The 16623-nt window shown below is 64.0% G+C and overlaps 2 protein-coding genes and 1 long non-coding RNA gene across 7 annotated transcripts; 1 reads left to right on the top strand and 2 right to left on the bottom strand.

Annotated features, from left to right (window-relative positions):
- The first annotated feature begins 4387 nt into the window (after positions 1 to 4387).
- LOC143696518 (uncharacterized) lies at positions 4388 to 5745 on the top strand. Of its 5 annotated transcripts, XR_013185938.1 has the most exons (4): positions 4388 to 4519; positions 4781 to 4922; positions 5207 to 5230; positions 5263 to 5336. It is a non-coding gene; the product is annotated as an uncharacterized LOC143696518 (long non-coding RNA). The 5 variants fall into 5 exon arrangements; XR_013185936.1 differs by lacking the exons at positions 5207 to 5230; positions 5263 to 5336 and adding an exon at positions 5500 to 5745; XR_013185939.1 differs by lacking the exons at positions 5207 to 5230; positions 5263 to 5336 and adding an exon at positions 5511 to 5745 and having other exon boundaries at positions 4781 to 4943.
- On the bottom strand, positions 5441 to 11420 carry LOC143696517 (dystrophia myotonica WD repeat-containing protein-like). Its single transcript, XM_077192975.1, is given in 5 exon segments — positions 5441 to 5578; positions 7066 to 8232; positions 10235 to 10420; positions 11042 to 11109; positions 11112 to 11420. Coding segments are annotated over 5 exon segments (1710 nt in total). The 5' UTR covers positions 11353 to 11420; the 3' UTR covers positions 5441 to 5530.
- A 1148-nt stretch (positions 11421 to 12568) lies between these two features.
- Positions 12569 to 16616, bottom strand: LOC143696489 (uncharacterized). Its single transcript, XM_077192883.1, has 4 exons — positions 16370 to 16616; positions 14519 to 14695; positions 13511 to 13588; positions 12569 to 12865 (listed from the first exon to the last, which is right to left on the bottom strand). Exons 1-4 carry the CDS (start codon positions 16400 to 16402, stop codon positions 12569 to 12571), a joined length of 585 nt encoding a protein of 194 aa, XP_077048998.1. The 5' UTR covers positions 16403 to 16616.
- Between the last annotated feature and the right edge of the window lie 7 nt (positions 16617 to 16623).

Genomic DNA, 16623 nt, shown 5'->3' with positions numbered 1-16623 from the left:
GGCTGTCACTGTCACCTGTGTCACCTGTGTCACCTGTGCCACCCCCTGCCACCCCCTGCCATTGCCATTGTCACCCCCTGCCATCCCCCGGCATTGCCATTGTCACCCATTGTCACCCATTGTCACCCATTGCCACCCCCTGTCCCAGCACCTGCTGCTCTGGGCCCGGGTACGTGGGGCTGTCACTGTCACCTGTGTCACCTGTGTCACCTGTGCCACCCCCTGGCATTGCCATTGTCACCCCCTGCCATTGCCATTGTCACCCATTGTCACCCCCTGCCACTGCCATTGTCACCCATTGTCACCCACTGCCATCCCCTGTCCCGGCACCTGCTGCTCTGGGCCCGGGTACGTGGGGCTGTCACTGTCACCTGTGTCACCTGTGCCACCCCCTGCCATCCCCTGCCATCCCCTGGCACTGCCATTGTCACCCATTGTCACCCCCTGCCATCCCCTGGCACTGCCATTGTCACCCATTGTCACCCATTGTCACCCATTGTCACCCCCTGTCCCGGCACCTGCTGCTCTGGGCCCGGGTACGTGGGGCTGTCACTGTCACCTGTGTCACCTGTGTCACCTGTGCCACCTGTGCCACCCCCTGCCATCCCCTGGCATTGCCACTGCCACCTCCTGCCATTGCCATTGTCACCCACTGCCACCCATTGTCACCCATTGTCACCCCCTGTCCCAGCACCTGCTGCTCTGGGCCCGGGTACGTGGGGCTGTCACTGTCACCTGTGTCACCTGTGTCACCTGTGTCACCTGTGCCACCTGTGCCACCCTCTGCCATCCCCTGCCATCCCCTGGCATTGCCACTGCCACCCATTGTCACCCATTGTCACCCATTGTCACCCACTGCCATTGCCATTGTCACCCATTGTCACCCCCTGTCCTGGCACCTGCTGCTCTGGGCCCGGGTACGTGGGGCTGTCACTGTCACCTGTGTCACCTGTGTCACCTGTGCCACCTGTGCCACCCCCTGCCATTGCCATTGTCACCCATTGTCACCCCCTGCCATCCCCTGGCATTGCCATTGTCACCCCCTGTCACTGCCATTGTCACCCCCTGTCCCAGCACCTGCTGCTCTGGGCCCGGTACGTGGGGCTGTCACTGTCACCTGTGTCACCTGTGTCACCTGTGTCACCTGTGCCACCCCCCTGCCATCCCCTGCCATCCCTGGCACTGCCATTGTCACCCATTGTCACCCACTGTCACCCATGTCACCCCCTGTCCCGGCACCTGCTGCTCTGGGCCCGGGTACGTGGGGCTGTCACTGTCACCTGTGTCACCTGTGTCACCTGTGTCACCTGTGCCATCCCCTGCCACTGCCAGCCCTTGTCACCCCCGGCCACCCCTGTCACCCCCTGTCACTGCCACCTCTGCCACTGCCACCCCCTGCCACTGCCACCCCTGTCATCGCCACCACTGTCACTGCCACCTCTGCCATTGTCACCCCTGCCACTGCCACCCTGGCCATGTCCCCAAGGCCACCCCTGTCACTGCCACCCCCAGGCTTGCCTTGTCCCCAGAGCCACCCCCTGTCATTGTCACCTCTGCCTCTGCCACCTCTGCCATTGCCACCCCTGTCACCGCCACCCCCTGCCACTGTCACCCCCTGCCATTGTCACCTCCTGCCACTGTCACCCGTCACTGCCACCCCTGCCATTGTCACCTGTCACTGCCACCCCCTGCCATTGTCACCCCTGCCACTGTCACCCACTGTCACTGCCACCCGTCACCGCCACCCTCTGCATTGTCACCCCCTGCCACTGCCACCCCTGCCATTGTCACCTCTGCCATTGTCAGCCCCTGTCATTGCCACCCCTGCCATTGTCACCCCTGCCACTGTCACCCCTGTCACTGCCAGCCCCTGCCATTGTCACCCCTGCCATTGTCACCTCTGCCATTGTCACCGCTGTCACCCCCCTGCCACTGCCACCTCTGCCATTGTCACCCCTGCCACTGCCACTGCCACCCCCTGCCATTGTCACCTCTGCCATTGTCACCCCTGTCACCCCCTGCCACTGCCATCCCCGCCCGTGTCCCCAGGGCCACCTCCCGACGGGAGGGGACAAGCACGGCCGGGCCACCCCGGGCACCGCCACCAGCGCCACCCCTGGGGACAGCGCCACCCCCTGGGACAGCGCCACCCCTGGGGACAGCGCCACCCTTGGGGACAGCGCCACCCCTGGGGACAGCGCCACCCTTGGGGACAGCGCCACCCTTGGGGACAGCGCCACCCCTGTGTCCCCATGTCCCCAACCACGCGGGGCGGGGCGGGGCGGGGGCCTGGAGGGTGACACGGCCTGGGGGGGTGGTGACGGCGCCGGTGCCACCCGCGCGTGTCACTGTCCCCAGGTGCCACAGCCCGTGCCACCAAGGATTGTCTGCTGCTCTGCGCCGCCGGCCTGCGCCCCCCGCCCGCGCCCCCCGGCAGCCCCCCCTGACCCGGGCTGTCCCCAAAGTGTCCCCGAGGTGTCCCCGAGGTGTTCCTGAAATGTCCCCAAAGTGTCCCCGAGGTGTCCCCAAAGTGTCCTCAAAGTGTCCCCGAAATGTCCCCAAAGTGTCCCCGAGGTGTCCCCGAGGTGTCCCCTCCTCCTCCCTTTTGTTGCACTTGACCCCCCCTTTTCCCACGGGGGGGTGACCCTGTACAGAGACCCCTCCCCAAAATCCGAGACCCCTCCCCAAAATCACGGAACCCCCCCCCCCCCCCAAAAATCCCATCGTGCACTGAGGGGGGGTCCCCAAATCCGAGACCCCCCCCACAAAAATCCCACCGGACCCTCCCCAAAATCACGGGACCCCCCCCAAAAAATGCACCGGGCACTGAGGGGGGGGTACCCAAAATCCGAGACCCCTCCCCAAATCACGGGACCCCCCCCAAAAAATGCACCAGGCACTGAGGGAGGGTCCCCAAATTCAAGACCCCTCCCCAAAATCCCACCAGAACCCCCTCAAAATCACGGGACCCCCCCCCAAAAAATGCACTGGGCACTGGGTGGGGGTCCCCAAATCCGAGACCCCCCCCCACAAAAATCCACCGGACCCAAAATCACGGGACCCCCCCCCAAAAAATGCACTGGGCACTGGGTGGGGGTCCCCAAATCCGAGACCCCTCCCCAAAATCACGGGACCCCTCCCCCCCCAAAAATCCCACCGTGCACTGAGGGGGGGTCCCCAAATCCGAGACCCCCTCCCCAAAACCCCACCGGAACGCCCCAAAAATCCCCAAAATCACGGAACCGCCCCCCCCCCAAAATCACGGGACCCCCTCCCCCCCAAAATCCGAGACCCCTCCCCAAAATCCCACCGGACCCACCCCAAAATCACGGGACCCCCCCCTAAAATCCCATCGTGCACTGAGGGGGGGTCCCCAAATCCAAGACCCCCCCCCCCCCCACGCGCGTGTGTCCCCCCCCCCTTACCCCCCCCCACCCATTAATTTGGGAGGGGTCGCCCCGGTGCCCCCATGACCCTCCCCGAGGGGCAGCGGGACGCGACCCCCCCCCCCCCAAAAAAAAAGGGTGGGGGTCTCCCCCCCCCCCCAAAAAAAGGGTGGGGGTCCCCCCTGTTCTGACCCCCCCCCCCAAAAAAAAAGGGTGGGGGTCCCCCCCTTCTGACCCCCCCCAAATAAAGGGTGGGGGTCCCCCCGCCCCCCCCCCCATTAGTAATTTATTTGTAGGGATTTTGCACTGCGGACCCCGCCCCCTTATTTATGCCCCGCCCCCTCCGCCGCCAGGGGGCGCCGCCCCCTCCCCAAATTGACCCCGCCCCCCCCATCCCCCACCCGGTTTGTGACGCCCCCCGAGGGGGGGGGGGTGAGAATAAAGTTGTGTTAAGGCCACCAATGTGTCCCCAAATTGTCCCCAAATTGTCCCCTCTGTGTCACCCATGTGTCCCCAAACTGTCCCCACATTGTCCCCAAGTGCCACCGCCGTGTCCCCACATTGTCCCCAAGCCCCTCTGTGCCACCCACCTGTCCCAAGTGCCACCGCCATGTCCAAACTGTCCCCAAATTGTCCCCTCTGTGTCACCTATGTGTCCCCAAATTGCCCCCAATTGCCACCCAGTGTCCCCACATTGTCCCCAAGTGCCACCCACCTGTCCCCAATTGTCCCCAAGCCCCTCTGTGTCACTGCCATGTCCCAAATTGTCCCCAAGTGCCACCCCCGTGTCCCAAACTGCCCCCAAATTGTCCCCTCTGTGCCACCGCCCTGTCCCCACACCGTCCCCAAGTGCCACCGCCATGTCCCAAACTGTCCCCAAGTGCCACCCGCGTGTCCCCAGACTGTCCCCAAGCTGTCCCCAGGTGCCACCCAGGTGCCAAAAAGTCTCTTTAGTATAAATAAGGGTGGGGGGGGAGGGGACAGCGGTGGCCCCGTGGGGACAATAAAGTGACAATGGGGGGGAGGGGCGCGGTGCCACCCCCTGGGGACACCGCGAGGGGGGGGAGGGGACAGAGGTGACACCGCGGGGACAGCGCCGGGGGGGGCTCAGTAGTACGGGGGTGGCACTGGGGGTGGCACAGGTGACACAGGAGGTGACACAGGTGACACAGGTGTGTCCTGGAGAGTGGCACAGGTGACGCTGCCATGTCCTGGAGGGTGGCACAGGTGACACAGGTGTGTCCTGGAGGGTGGCACAGGTGACACAGGTGACACAGGTGACACAGGTGTGTCCTGGAGAGTGGCACAGGTGACACTGCCGTGTCCTGGAGTGCAGCACAGGTGGCACAGGTGACACAGGTGTGTCCTAGCGGGTGGCACAGGTGACCTGGGAGGTGACACAGGTGACACCGGCGTGTCCTGGAGAGTGGCACAGGTGACACAGGTGACACAGGTGTGTCCTGGCGGGTGACACAGGTGACACAGGTGACCCGAGAGGTGGCCCAGGTGACACAGGAGGTGGCCCAGGTGACACAGGTGACACAGGAGGTGGCCCAGGTGACACAGGTGTGTCCTGGCGGATGGCCCAGGTGTCCCAGGTGACACAGGTGGTGACACAGGAGGTGGCCCAGGTGACACAGGAGGTGACACAGGTGACACAGGTGACACAGGAGGTGTCCCAGGTGACACAGGTGTGTCCCAGGAGACCCGGGAGGTGGCCCAGGTGACACAGGAGGTGACACAGGAGGTGGCCCAGGTGTGTCCCAGGTGACACAGGAGGTGACACAGGTGAGTCCCAGGTGACACAGGAGGTGACACAGGAGGTGACACAGGAGGTGTCCCAGGTGTGTCCCAGGTGACACAGGAGGTGGCCCAGGTGACACAGGAGGTGGCCCAGGTGTGTCCCAGGTGACACAGGTGGCACAGGAGGTGTCCCAGGTGACACAGGAGGTGGCCCAGGTGACACAGGAGGTGACACAGGTGTGTCCCAGGTGACACAGGAGGTGGCCCAGGTGACACAGGTGACACAGGAGGTGACACAGGTGGCACAGGAGGTGGCCCAGGTGGCACAGGAGGTGTCCCAGGTGACACAGGTGTGGCCCAGGTGACACAGGTGTGTCCCAGGTGTGTCCCAGGTGTCCCAGCTACACCACGGTGCCGCTGGGGGAGCCGCCGTTCTGCGAGGACAGGCCCTGCAGGGGGAGGGGACACAAGCCACGCCCTGTGACGTCACCGCGGGGACACCCGGGGGATTCCCCCCATCCCCAAAATCCCAAAATCCGCGATTTGTGCCCGAAAATTCAACCCCGACACCCCAAATGGCCCCAAAACCGCCCCAAATCCCCTCTGAGAGCCCCAAAATCCCATCCCAGACTACCAAAATCCATCCCAGACACCAAAATCCCCTCTGAGACCCCCCAAAATTCCTCTGAGACCCACCCAAATCCCCTAAAACCACCCAAAATCCATCCGGGACCCCCAAATCCATCAGGGGCACCCTAAAATCCCCTCCCAGACAACCCCAAATCCCCTCTGGGACCCCCCAAAATCTCTCTGAGACCCCCCAAATGCCCCCAAAACCACCTCAAATCCCATCAGGGGCACCCCAAATACCATCAGGGACACCCCAAATGGCTCCAAAACCACCCAAATCCCCTCCTGGACACCCCAAATCCCATCCCAGTGCACCCCAAATCCCCTCCTGGACACCCAAATCCCCTCCCAGACACCCCAAATGCCACCCAGGGCACCCCAAAATCCCCTCTGAGACCCCCCCAAAATCCCTCCCAGACACCCCAAATTCCATCCAGAACCCCCCCAAATCCCAGCCAGGACCCCCCAAGTCCATCAGGGGCACCCCAAATCCCCTCTGAAACCCCCCAAAATCCCTCCCAGACACCCCAAATCCCCTCGGAGACCCCTCCCCGGACTCACGGGGACCCCAGGCCGTGCCCAGGTGCAGATGAGCCCCTCCTGGCACCCCCAAACCCAACCCAGACCCCCCAAATCTCCTCCAAAGCCCCCCAAATCTCCTCTAAACCCCCCAAAATTCCCCCAAATCTCCTCTAAACCCCCCAAAATCTCCTCTAAACCCCCAAAATTCCCCCAATCCCCTCTAAACCCCCAAAATCTCCTCTAAACCCCCAAAATCCCCCCAAATCCCCTCGGAGACCCCTCCCTGGACTCACAGACACCCCTGGCTGTGCCCAGGTCGGATGAGCCCCTCCTGGCACCCCCAAACCCCATTCCGGACCCCCTAAACCACCCCAAATCCTCCCTAAATCCCCCCAAATCCCCTCGGAGACCCCTCCCCAGACTCACGGGGACCCCAGGCCAGGGCCCCGGTGCAGATGAGCCCCTCCTGGCACCCCCAAACCCCATCCCAGAGCCCCCAAATCTCCTCTAAACCCCCTAAATCCCCTCAAATCCCCTCTAAACCCCCCAAAATCTCCTCTAAACCCCCCAAAATTCCTCCCAATCCCTCGAAGAGCCCCCAAATCCCCTCGGATACCCTCCCCAGACTCCCAAAGACCCAAGCCGTGCCCAGGTGCAGATGAGCCCCTCCTGGCACCCCCAAACCCCATTCCAGACACCCCAAATCCCCTCCAAAGCCCCCAAATCTCCTCCAAACCTCCCAGAATGCCCCCAAATCCCCTCGGAGACCCCTCCCCGGACTCACAGACACCCCAGGCCGCGCCCAGGTGCAGATGAGCCCCTCCTGGCAGGCTGTGACGATGCAATCCTCCAGGAACAGCAGCACCGTCAGCCTCTCCTGGGCGATTTTCTTGCACACCAGCGGCTCCAGCAGGGGCACCTCGTGCAGCCGCGGGCACAGCGCCGTGCCCAGCACCTTGGCCATGTCCAGAGACGCCCCCCGGCCCCGAGAGGAGCCCCCCGTTTGGGGAGGGGGTTTCTCGGCGTTGCCGCCCCCAGCCCCGCCCCGGCTGATGTTGCCCAGGCTGTGGTAACGTTTGTGCTCCTTCTCGGCCGCGCCCCGCGGGTCCCGCAGGCTCAGAGTGGCGAAACGCCCCACGCTCAGCACCGGCGGGACCCGCGGGGACGTTTGGGGACCCCCGCCCGGTTGCGGGAGGCTGTTGGAGCGGGATAACGAGCGGGGCAGGCCCGGAACAGAAGAGGAGGAGGAGGGCGGTGCCGGCGGCTCCTCGCCGGGAGCGGCGGCGGGGCGGGAGCGGGGAAGGGGCGGCCGCAGCTCCAGCACGTCCTCGGTGAGGTCCCACAGGCAGAACTGCGTGTCCTGGCCGGCAGAGCCGAAGCGGTAGGCGACGCTCGGGGGCTCCTCGGCGCCGTCGCCGCCGTGTCCGTCGGGAGGAGCGAAAGGGTCGAAAGCCACCGCGTTGACCCAGGACTTGTGGCCGTGGCCCCGCGCCACCACGCGGCCCTCGGCGAAGGACCACACGGTGACCAGGTCGTCCTCTCCGCCCGTGACCACGTAGCGGCCGTCGGGGCTCCAGCAGACGCACAGGAGGCCCCCGAAGTAGCTCCTCATCATGCCCTGGAGCAGCATGGAGGAGAAGTGGAAGACCCTGAGGACGCCGTCCTGGCTGACGCAGGCCAGCGAGCGCCCGTCCGGCGAGAAGGCGAACTCGTTGAGGGGCCCCGAGCCCACGGCCCACTTCAGCAGGGGGTTCCTGGGCGTCTTGCTCTTGCAGGAGAAGACCCTGAAGCCCTCTCCTTGCGTGAGCAGCGTGTACTGGGGGCTGCTGGCCCCGCAGGGCTGCTCCGAGTCGTACAGGTACAGGTGGCCGCTGGCGTGCGACGCCAGGAACAGGCGCTCGGTGTCCGGCAGCCACTTGACCAAGGTCACCTTGGATTTGTCGATCAGGCGCTGCGGGGGGGGGAGAGAGTGGGGTGGGAGGTGAAGGGTTAAAAGATTAAAATTAAAATTTAAAAAAATTTTTTTAAAAAAAGGTGGTAATGGGGGGGGGGTTGTGGTGGGTCTGGGGAGGTTCTGGGGGTTCCTGGTGGCCCCACAAGGGAAACCAAGGGGTTCTTGGTGGTCCCATGGGGGTTCTGGGGATTCCATGGAGGAAACCAAGGGGTTCTTGGTGGTTCTTGGTGGTTCCATGGGGGACAACAAGAGGTTCTTGGTGGTTCTGTTGGTTCCATGGGGCTCCCAAGAGGTTCCTGGGGCCCTGAGGAGGTTCTGGTGGTCCCACAAGGGAAACCAGGGGGTTCCTGGTGGTTCCATGGAGGTTCTGATGGTTCCATGGAGGAAATCAAGGGGTTCTTGGTGGTTCCATGGAGGTTCTGGGGGTTCTGTGGGGGTTCTGGTGGTCCCACAGGGGAAACCAAGGGGTTCTTGGTGGTCCCATGGAGGTTCTGGAGATTCCACAAGGGAAACCAAGGGGTTCTTGGTGGTCCCATGGGGTTCTGGTGGTCCCAGGGGGGAAACCAAGGGGTTCTTGGTGGTCCCATGGAGGTTCTGGGGTTCTGGTGGTCCCACAAGGGAAACCAAAGGGTTCTTGGTGGTTCTATGGAGGTTCTGGGGGTTCTGGGGGGGGTTCTGGTGGTCCCACGGGGGAAATCAAGGGGTTCTTGGTGGTTCCATGGAGGTTCTGGAGATTCCACAAGGGAAACCAAGGGGTTCCTGGTGGTTCTATGGAGGTTCTGGGGGTTCTGGGGGGGTTCTGGTGGTCCCACGGGGGAAACCAAGGGGTTCTTGGTGGTTCTGGGGATTCCATGGGGGAAATCAAGGGGTTCTTGGTGGTCCCATGGAGGTTCTGGGGGTTCTATGGTGGTTCTGGGGATTCCATGGAGGAAACCAAGGGGTTCTTGGTGGTTCTGGTGGTCCCACAAGAGAAACCAGGGGGTTCTTGGTGGTCCCATGGAGGTTCTGGTGGTCCCAGGGGGGAAACCAAAGGGTTCTTGGTGGTTCTGGTGGTCCCATGAAGGATCCCAAGAGGTTCCTGGTGGCCCTGAGGAGGTTCTGGTGGTCCCACAGGGGAAACCAAAGGGTTCTTGTGGTTCCATGGAGGTTCCAGGGATTCCATGGAGAAAACCAAAGGGTTCTTGGTGGTTCTGGTGGTTCCATGGGGAAACCAAGGGGTTCTTGGTGGTTCCATGGAGGTTCTGGGGGTTCTGTGGGGGTTCTGGTGGTTCCATGGGGGAAAACCAAGGGGTTCCTGGTGGTTCCATGGAGGTTCTGCTGGTCCCACAGGGGAAACCAAGGGGTTCCTGGTGGCCCTATGGTGGCCCTGGGGAGGTTCTGGTGGTCCCACAAGGGAAACCAAGGGGTTCTGGTGGTCCCATGGGTGATCTCAAGGGGTTCCTGGTGGTCCCATGGGTGATCTCAAGGGGTTCCTGCGGGTCCCATGGGTGATCTCAAGGGGTTCCTGCTGGTCCCATGGGGTTCCTGGTGGCTCTATGGTGGCCCTGGGAGGTTCTGGTGGTCCCATGGGTGATCTCAAGGGGTTCCTGCTGGTCCCATGGGTGATTTCAAGGGGTTCCTGGTGGTCCCATGGGGTTCCTGGTGGCCCTGGGGAGATCCTGCTGGTCCCAAGGGGCTCCTGGTGGCTCTATGGTGGCCCTGGGGAGGTTCTGGTGGTCCCATGGGTGATCTCAAGGGGTTCCTGGTGGCCCTGGGGAGGTCCTGGTGGTCCCAGGGGGTTCCTGGTGGTCCCATGGGTGATCTCAAGGGGTTCCTGCGGGTCCCATGGGTGATCTCAAGGGGTTCCTGCTGGTCCCATGGGGTTCCTGGTGGCCCTGGGGAGATCCTGCTGGTCCCAAGGGGCTCCTGGTGGCTCTATGGTGGCCCTGCCGGTCCCACAGGGCTCCCAAGGCTCCCCGGTGTCCCCGAGGCGCCCCCGGTGTCCCCGGTGTCCCCTCACCTCCTCGTTGAAGAGCCGCCCGGCGCTGTCCTTCTTGGCCAGGTCCAGGTACTGCACCTGCCCGGCGGAGAAGCCCACGAGCAGCGCCAGCGTCTCGGTGCCCGCCGTGAACTGGTTGAAGTCGTGGCACGTGGGCTGCGTGCCCTTGTACACGCGCTTGTCGATGGGACGCTGCAGGTCCAGCGCCTGCGGGGACACGGGGACACCGGCGCTGGCACCGGGGAGGTGGCGCTGGCACCGGAGGGGTGGCACTGGCACAGGAGGGGTGGCACTGCCGGGGGATGTCACCCCCAGTGCTCTTCAGGGACGCTGTGGCCACCCTGGGTCACCACTGGGGCTGTCCAGAGGGTCCTGGGGTCATTGGCATTGTCACTGCCACCAACCTTGGGGTCACTGTCACTGTCATTGTCACCGTCCCTGGGGTCACTGTCACCAACCTTGGGGTCACTGTCACTGTCCCTGGGGTCACTGTCACCAACCCTCGGGTCACTGTCACCGGCCCTGGGGTCACCTTTGCCACTCAATCCCCCCCGTTATTCCCCTGGTTCTCACCTGGTTCTCCTCCCGGTTCTCTCCCGTTATTCCCCCGGTTCTCCCCCATTATTCCCCCGGTTCTTCCCCATTTCTCTCCCATTATTCCCCCGCTTCTCTCCCGTTATTCCCCCGCTTCTCCTCCCGGTTCTCCCCCGTTATTTCCCCCGGTTTTCCCCCGTTATTTCCCCGCTTCTCCCCCGCTTCTCCCCCGTTATTCCCCCGCTTCTCGCCCGTTATTCCCCCGTTATTCCCCCGTTACCCTCCGGCTGCCGCGTCCCCGCTGCCGGCCCCTCCATAGAAATGCAGCTCCCTGCCGAGGTTGCAGCACACGCGGCTCCGTTCGGCGGCTCCCCGGGCGGGCTCCGGCTCCGGGCCAGCCTCACCACCGAGAGCCGAACCGGCGGCAGCGCCCCGGGGCCCGGCGGGGCAGGCCCGGCCGGGGCTGAGGCGGAGGAGGCGGCGGCGGCGGCGGGGCCCAGCAGGCGGTAGGAGCCCTCGCGGGTACGGAAGCGGCTCTTGAGCTCCGGAGCGGCCGCGGGAGGCTCGGCCGGGCCCGGGCCCGCAGCCGCCGCCGCCGCCGCCATGGCCGCCGGAAGCCGCCTCAGGCCCGGGCGGGAGCGGCCGCCGCCATGGCGGCGCTGAGTCAGCGAGGCCACGCCCACAGGAGAGGCGGGGAAGCCACGCCCATGGGGTGGGAAGGGCCAATCAGCGAGCGAGGAGGGAAGGGGCGCGGCCAGAGAGGGTCCATATAAGGGATGGGCACGCCCCGAAAGAGGGGAAGCCACGCCCATAGTCGAGACCGCGCCTAGGAGTGGTGGAAGCCACGCCTCAAAACACGGAGACCACGCCCCCAGCTGAGGGCGCACCTATGATTGGTGGAAACCACGCCCCCAAAACATGGGAACCACGCCCCAAAACACAGAGACCACGCCCCCCCGGTAAAACCCCACCCCAAAACAGTGACCACGCCCCTGGTAAAACCCCACCCCAAATTCAGGCACAGCCCAAGCCACGCCCACGCAAAACACCTCCACGTGGCCCCACCCCCTAATCTGCATGCCCAAACCCCACCCCTTTTGGGGCAAACCCGCACCCTACCACACCCACCATGAAGCCACGCCCCCTTTTTGGCATTGCCCCCCAAAAACCACCCAGGACTGCCCAAAACCCCCCAAAAACCACCCAGGACCACCCAAAACCACCCCAGGACCCCCCCCAAAAATCACCCAGGACTCTCCAAAGCTCCGCCCACACCTTTATTAAGCCCCTCCCCCACAGTCCGGGGGAGGAGTCTCGGGGGTCTCCCCGCCCCCCCCCCCCCCCCCCCTTCCCCTCAGCCCTCGCAGGGACCCTCGGGGACCCCCCCCGGGGGGGGGCTCTGGGTGCCGGGGGGGGGCGGCTCCGACGAGGGGGGGCTGGGGGGCGGGGCCTCGCCGGGGTGGGGGAGGGGCTGGGGGAGTTCCGTGCCCGCGGGGGGGTCCTGGAGAGGGGGGGGGGGGGGATGGGGGGAGAGAGAAAAGAGAAGGGGGAGGGGTTAGAAATGAACCAAACCCCGCCCTCCCCCTCCCCAAATTAAGGTCGGAAATGCCCCTCCCCCTCCCCAAAATTAAGGTAAGAAATACCCCTCCCCCCTCCCCAAAATGCCCCTCCCCCTCCCCAAAATTAAGGCCAGAAATGCCCCTCCCCCTCCCCAAAATGAGGGTCGGAATTGCCCCTCCCCCCACCCCAAATGCCCCTCCCCCCTCCCCAAATGCCCCTCCCCAAACGGGGGGAGGGGAGGGGGGCGTGGCCGCCCCTCGCTCACCTTGGGGGCTCCAGGGCGGGGTCCGGGGGGGACGCGTCCCCTCCCCCCCCCGAGCTCTCCTCATCCTCGGCGCCGCTGATGAAGATGGGGGGGGGCTCCAGCTCCGGGGGGCTCCCTCGGGGAGGGGGGGGGGAGGGGAGCCGGGGGGACCCCCCCCGACCCCGACCCCTCCCCCACCCGGGACCCCTCCCCCCGCCTTGGCCTTGGGCTCCTCCTCGGAGCTCGGGGGGCGCTTGGGGGACTTCTCCTGGGGGGACAGCGCGGGGCGGGCGTGGTGGCACCTGCGGGGACACCTGGGCAGGTGTCCCCCCCATGTCCCCACCTGGGCAGGTGTCCCCCCCATGTCCCCCATGTCCCCACCTGGGCAGGTGTCTCCCCCATGTCCCCCCCCCATGTCCCTGTGTGCCCACCTGGGCAGGTGTCCCCCCCATGTCCCCACCTGGGCAGGTGTCCCCATGTCCCTGTGTGCCCACCTGGGCAGGTGTCCCCTCCCATCCCCATGTCCCCACCTGGGCAGGTGTCCCCCCCATGTCCCCACCTGGGCAGGTGTCCCCATGTCCCCTATGTCCCCACCTGGGCAGGTGTCCCCCCCATGTCCCCACCTGGGCAGGTGTCCCCATATCCCTGTCCCCGCCCCTCCAGGTGTCCCCATGTCCCTGTCCCCACCCCTCCAGGTGTCCCCATATCCCTGTCCCCACCTCCCCAGGTGTCCCTGTCCCCGCCCCTCCAGGTGTCCCCATGTCCCTGTCCCCACCTCCCCAGGTGTCCCCATGTCCCTGTCCCCACCCCTCCAGGTGTCCCCATGTCCCTGTCCCCCGCCCCTCCAGGTGTCCCCATGTCCCTGTCCCCACCTCCCCAGGTGTCCCTGTCCCCACCCCTCCAGGTGTCCCCATGTCCCTGTCCCCACCTCCCCAGGTGTCCCATGTCCCTGTCCCCACCTCTCCAGGTGTCCCCTCGGGCTCGTGGCGCGTGGTGGCCTCCAGGATGGCCATGGTGGACAGGGGGATGTGCGCTTGCTGTCACCGGGGGAGGGGACAGGTGTGACACCCCCGACATTGTCACCTGTCCCCGAGATTGTCACCTGTCCCCAAGGGATGTCACCTGTCCCCAAGGGATGTCCCCCTTCTCCAAGGATGCCCAGGAAATGTCACCTGTCCCCAGGACTGTCACCTGTCCCCAGGAGTGTCACCTGTCCAAAGCTTGTCACCTTTCCCCTGGGCATATCCCCTGTACCATGGGGGATGTCACCTGTCCCCAGGGGCTGTCACTTGTCCCCATGGGCTGTCACCTGCCCCCAGGTGATGTCACCTGTCCCAATGGGCTGTCACCTGCCCCCAGGTGTGTCACCTGTCCCCAGGGCTGTCACCTGTCCCCAGGGCTGTCTCCCATGTCCAAGTGATGTCACCTGTCCCCAGGTGCTGTCACCCATCCCAATGGGCTGTCACCCATCCCCAGGTGCTGTCACTCATCCCCAGGTGCTGTCACCTGTCCCCGGGAGTGTCACCTGTCCCCAGGGCTGTCACCCGCCCCCAGGTGATGTCACCTATCCCCAGGTGTGTCACCCATCCCATGGGCTGTCACCTGTCCCCAGGTGCTGTCACCTGTCCCCAGGTGTGTCACCCGCCCCCAGGTGTGTCACCTGTCCCCAGAGGTGTCACCTGGTGCGGGGTGAGGGCGCGCACGTGGCTCAGCAGGGGCTCCCGCAGCTCCGGGCATTTGTCACCCCCATCCCATGGGCTGTCACCCACCCCCAGGTGATGTCACCTGTCCCCAGGTGTGTCACCTGTCCCCAGAGGTGTCACCTGGTGCGGGGTGAGGGCGCGCACGTGGCTCAGCAGGGGCTCCCGCAGCTCCGGGCATTTGTCACCCCCATCCCATGGGCTGTCACCCATCCCCAGGTGTGTCACCTGCCCCCAGGTGATGTCACCTGTCCCCGGGGCTGTCACCTGGTGCGGGGTGAGGGCGCGCACGTGGCTCAGCAGGGGCTCCCGCAGCTCCGGGCATTTCTCGAAGACGGCGGCGAGCTGGGGCGGGGGCAGCTGCAGAACCACCTGGAAGGACTGGGGCTTGGTGCGCTGGCAGCACTTGATGAACCCCTCCCACACCTTGGGGTACTTCCACACCTGAGGAGACACACCTGGGTTACACCTGAGACACCTGAGGGTGACCTGAAACACACCTGAAACACCTGGGATACACCTGAGATACACCTGAGACACCTCTGGGACACCCCTGGGGCTTGGTGCGCTGGCAGCACTTGATGAACCCCTCCCACACCTTGGGGTACTTCCACACCTGCACAGAAACACCTGGGTTACACCTGGGACACCCCTGGGGCTTGGTGCGCTGGCAGCACTTGATGAACCCTTCCCACACCTTGGGTACTTCCACACCTGAGGAGATACACCTGGGTCACACCTGAGACATCTGGGATACACCTGAGATACACCTGAAACACCTGGGACACCCCTGGGGCTTGGTGCGCTGGCAGCACTTGATGAAGCCCTCCCACACCTTGGGGTACTTCCACACCTGGGGAGATACACCTGGGGTCACCTGGGATACACCTGGGATACACCTGAGAAACCTGGGACACCCCTGGGGCTTGGTGCGCTGGCAGCACTTGATGAACCCCTCCCACACCTTGGGGTACTTCCACACCTGGGGAGACACACCTGGGTTACACCTGAGACACACCTGAGACACCTGGGGGTCACCTGAAACACCTGAGATACACCTGAGATACACCTGGGACACCCCTGGGGCTTGGTGCGCTGGCAGCACTTGATGAACCCCTCCCACACCTTGGGGTACTTCCACACCTGCGGAGACACACCTGGGTTACACCTGAGACACCTGAGATACACCTGGGATACACCTGGGGTCACCTGAGACACACCTGAAACACCAGGGATACACCTGGGATACACCTGGGACACCCCTGGGGCTTGGTGCGCTGGCAGCACTTGATGAACCCTTCCCACACCTTGGGTACTTCCACACCTGGGGAGATACACCTGGGGTCACCTGGGATACACCTGACACACCTGGGATACACCTGAGATACACCTGGGATACACCTGGGACACCCCTGGGGCTTGGTGCGCTGGCAGCACTTGATGAACCCCTCCCACACCTTGGGGTACTTCCACACCTGCACAGACACACCTGGGGTCACCTGAGATACACCTGAGAAACCTGGGATACACCTGGGACACCTGAGACACACCTGAGACACCTGGGACACACCTGGGGGTCACCTGAGACACACCTGGGGACACCTGGGGTCACCTGAGTCACCTGGGCCACACCTGGGTTACACCTGAGACTCACCTGAAACACCTGGGACACACCTGGGACACACCTGGGACACACCTGAGACACCTGGGGGACACCTGAGACTCACCTGAAACACCTGGGACACACCTGGGACACCCCTGGGACACACCTGGGACACCCCTGGGACACACCTGGGGGTCGCCTGAGACTCACCTGAAACACCTGGGACACACCTGACACACCTGGGGTAATTTTTGGGGGTAATTTTTGCAGGAATTTTGGGGTAATTTCAGTGGATTTTGGGGTCTCCAGACCTGTTTCACGATGAACCTGCTCAGGATGCTCGTGATGGAGCCTGGGTCTCCGTGCACATTTGGAATTTTGTGGCCAGTTTGGGGTGAATTTTGGGGTAATTGTAGGGTATTTTTGGGGTAATTTTGGGGTAATTTTTGCAGGAATTTTGGGGTAATTTCAGAGAGATATTTGGGGTAATTCTGGGGGATTTTGGCTCTCCAGACCTGTTTCATGATGAGCCTGGACAGGATGCTCATGGTGGGGGTACATGGTCAGGGCCTGCATCACCGTGCGCATCGGGGATTTCAGGGGGATTTTTGGGGTAATTTCAGAGGGATTTTTGGGGTAATTTTAGCAGGATTTTTGGGTCAATTTCAGAGGGATTTTGGGTAATTTCAGTGGATTTTGGGGTCTCCAGACCTGTTCCATGATGACCCTGGACAGGATATTCATGATGGGGGTACATGGTCAGGGCCTA

This window comes from Agelaius phoeniceus, chromosome 36, assembly GCF_051311805.1.
Source record: "Agelaius phoeniceus isolate bAgePho1 chromosome 36, bAgePho1.hap1, whole genome shotgun sequence".
NCBI lineage: Eukaryota > Metazoa > Chordata > Aves > Passeriformes > Icteridae > Agelaius > Agelaius phoeniceus.
The sequence above is the reverse complement of the archived record's forward strand: the minus strand, read 5'-3'. Positions and strand labels throughout refer to the sequence as shown.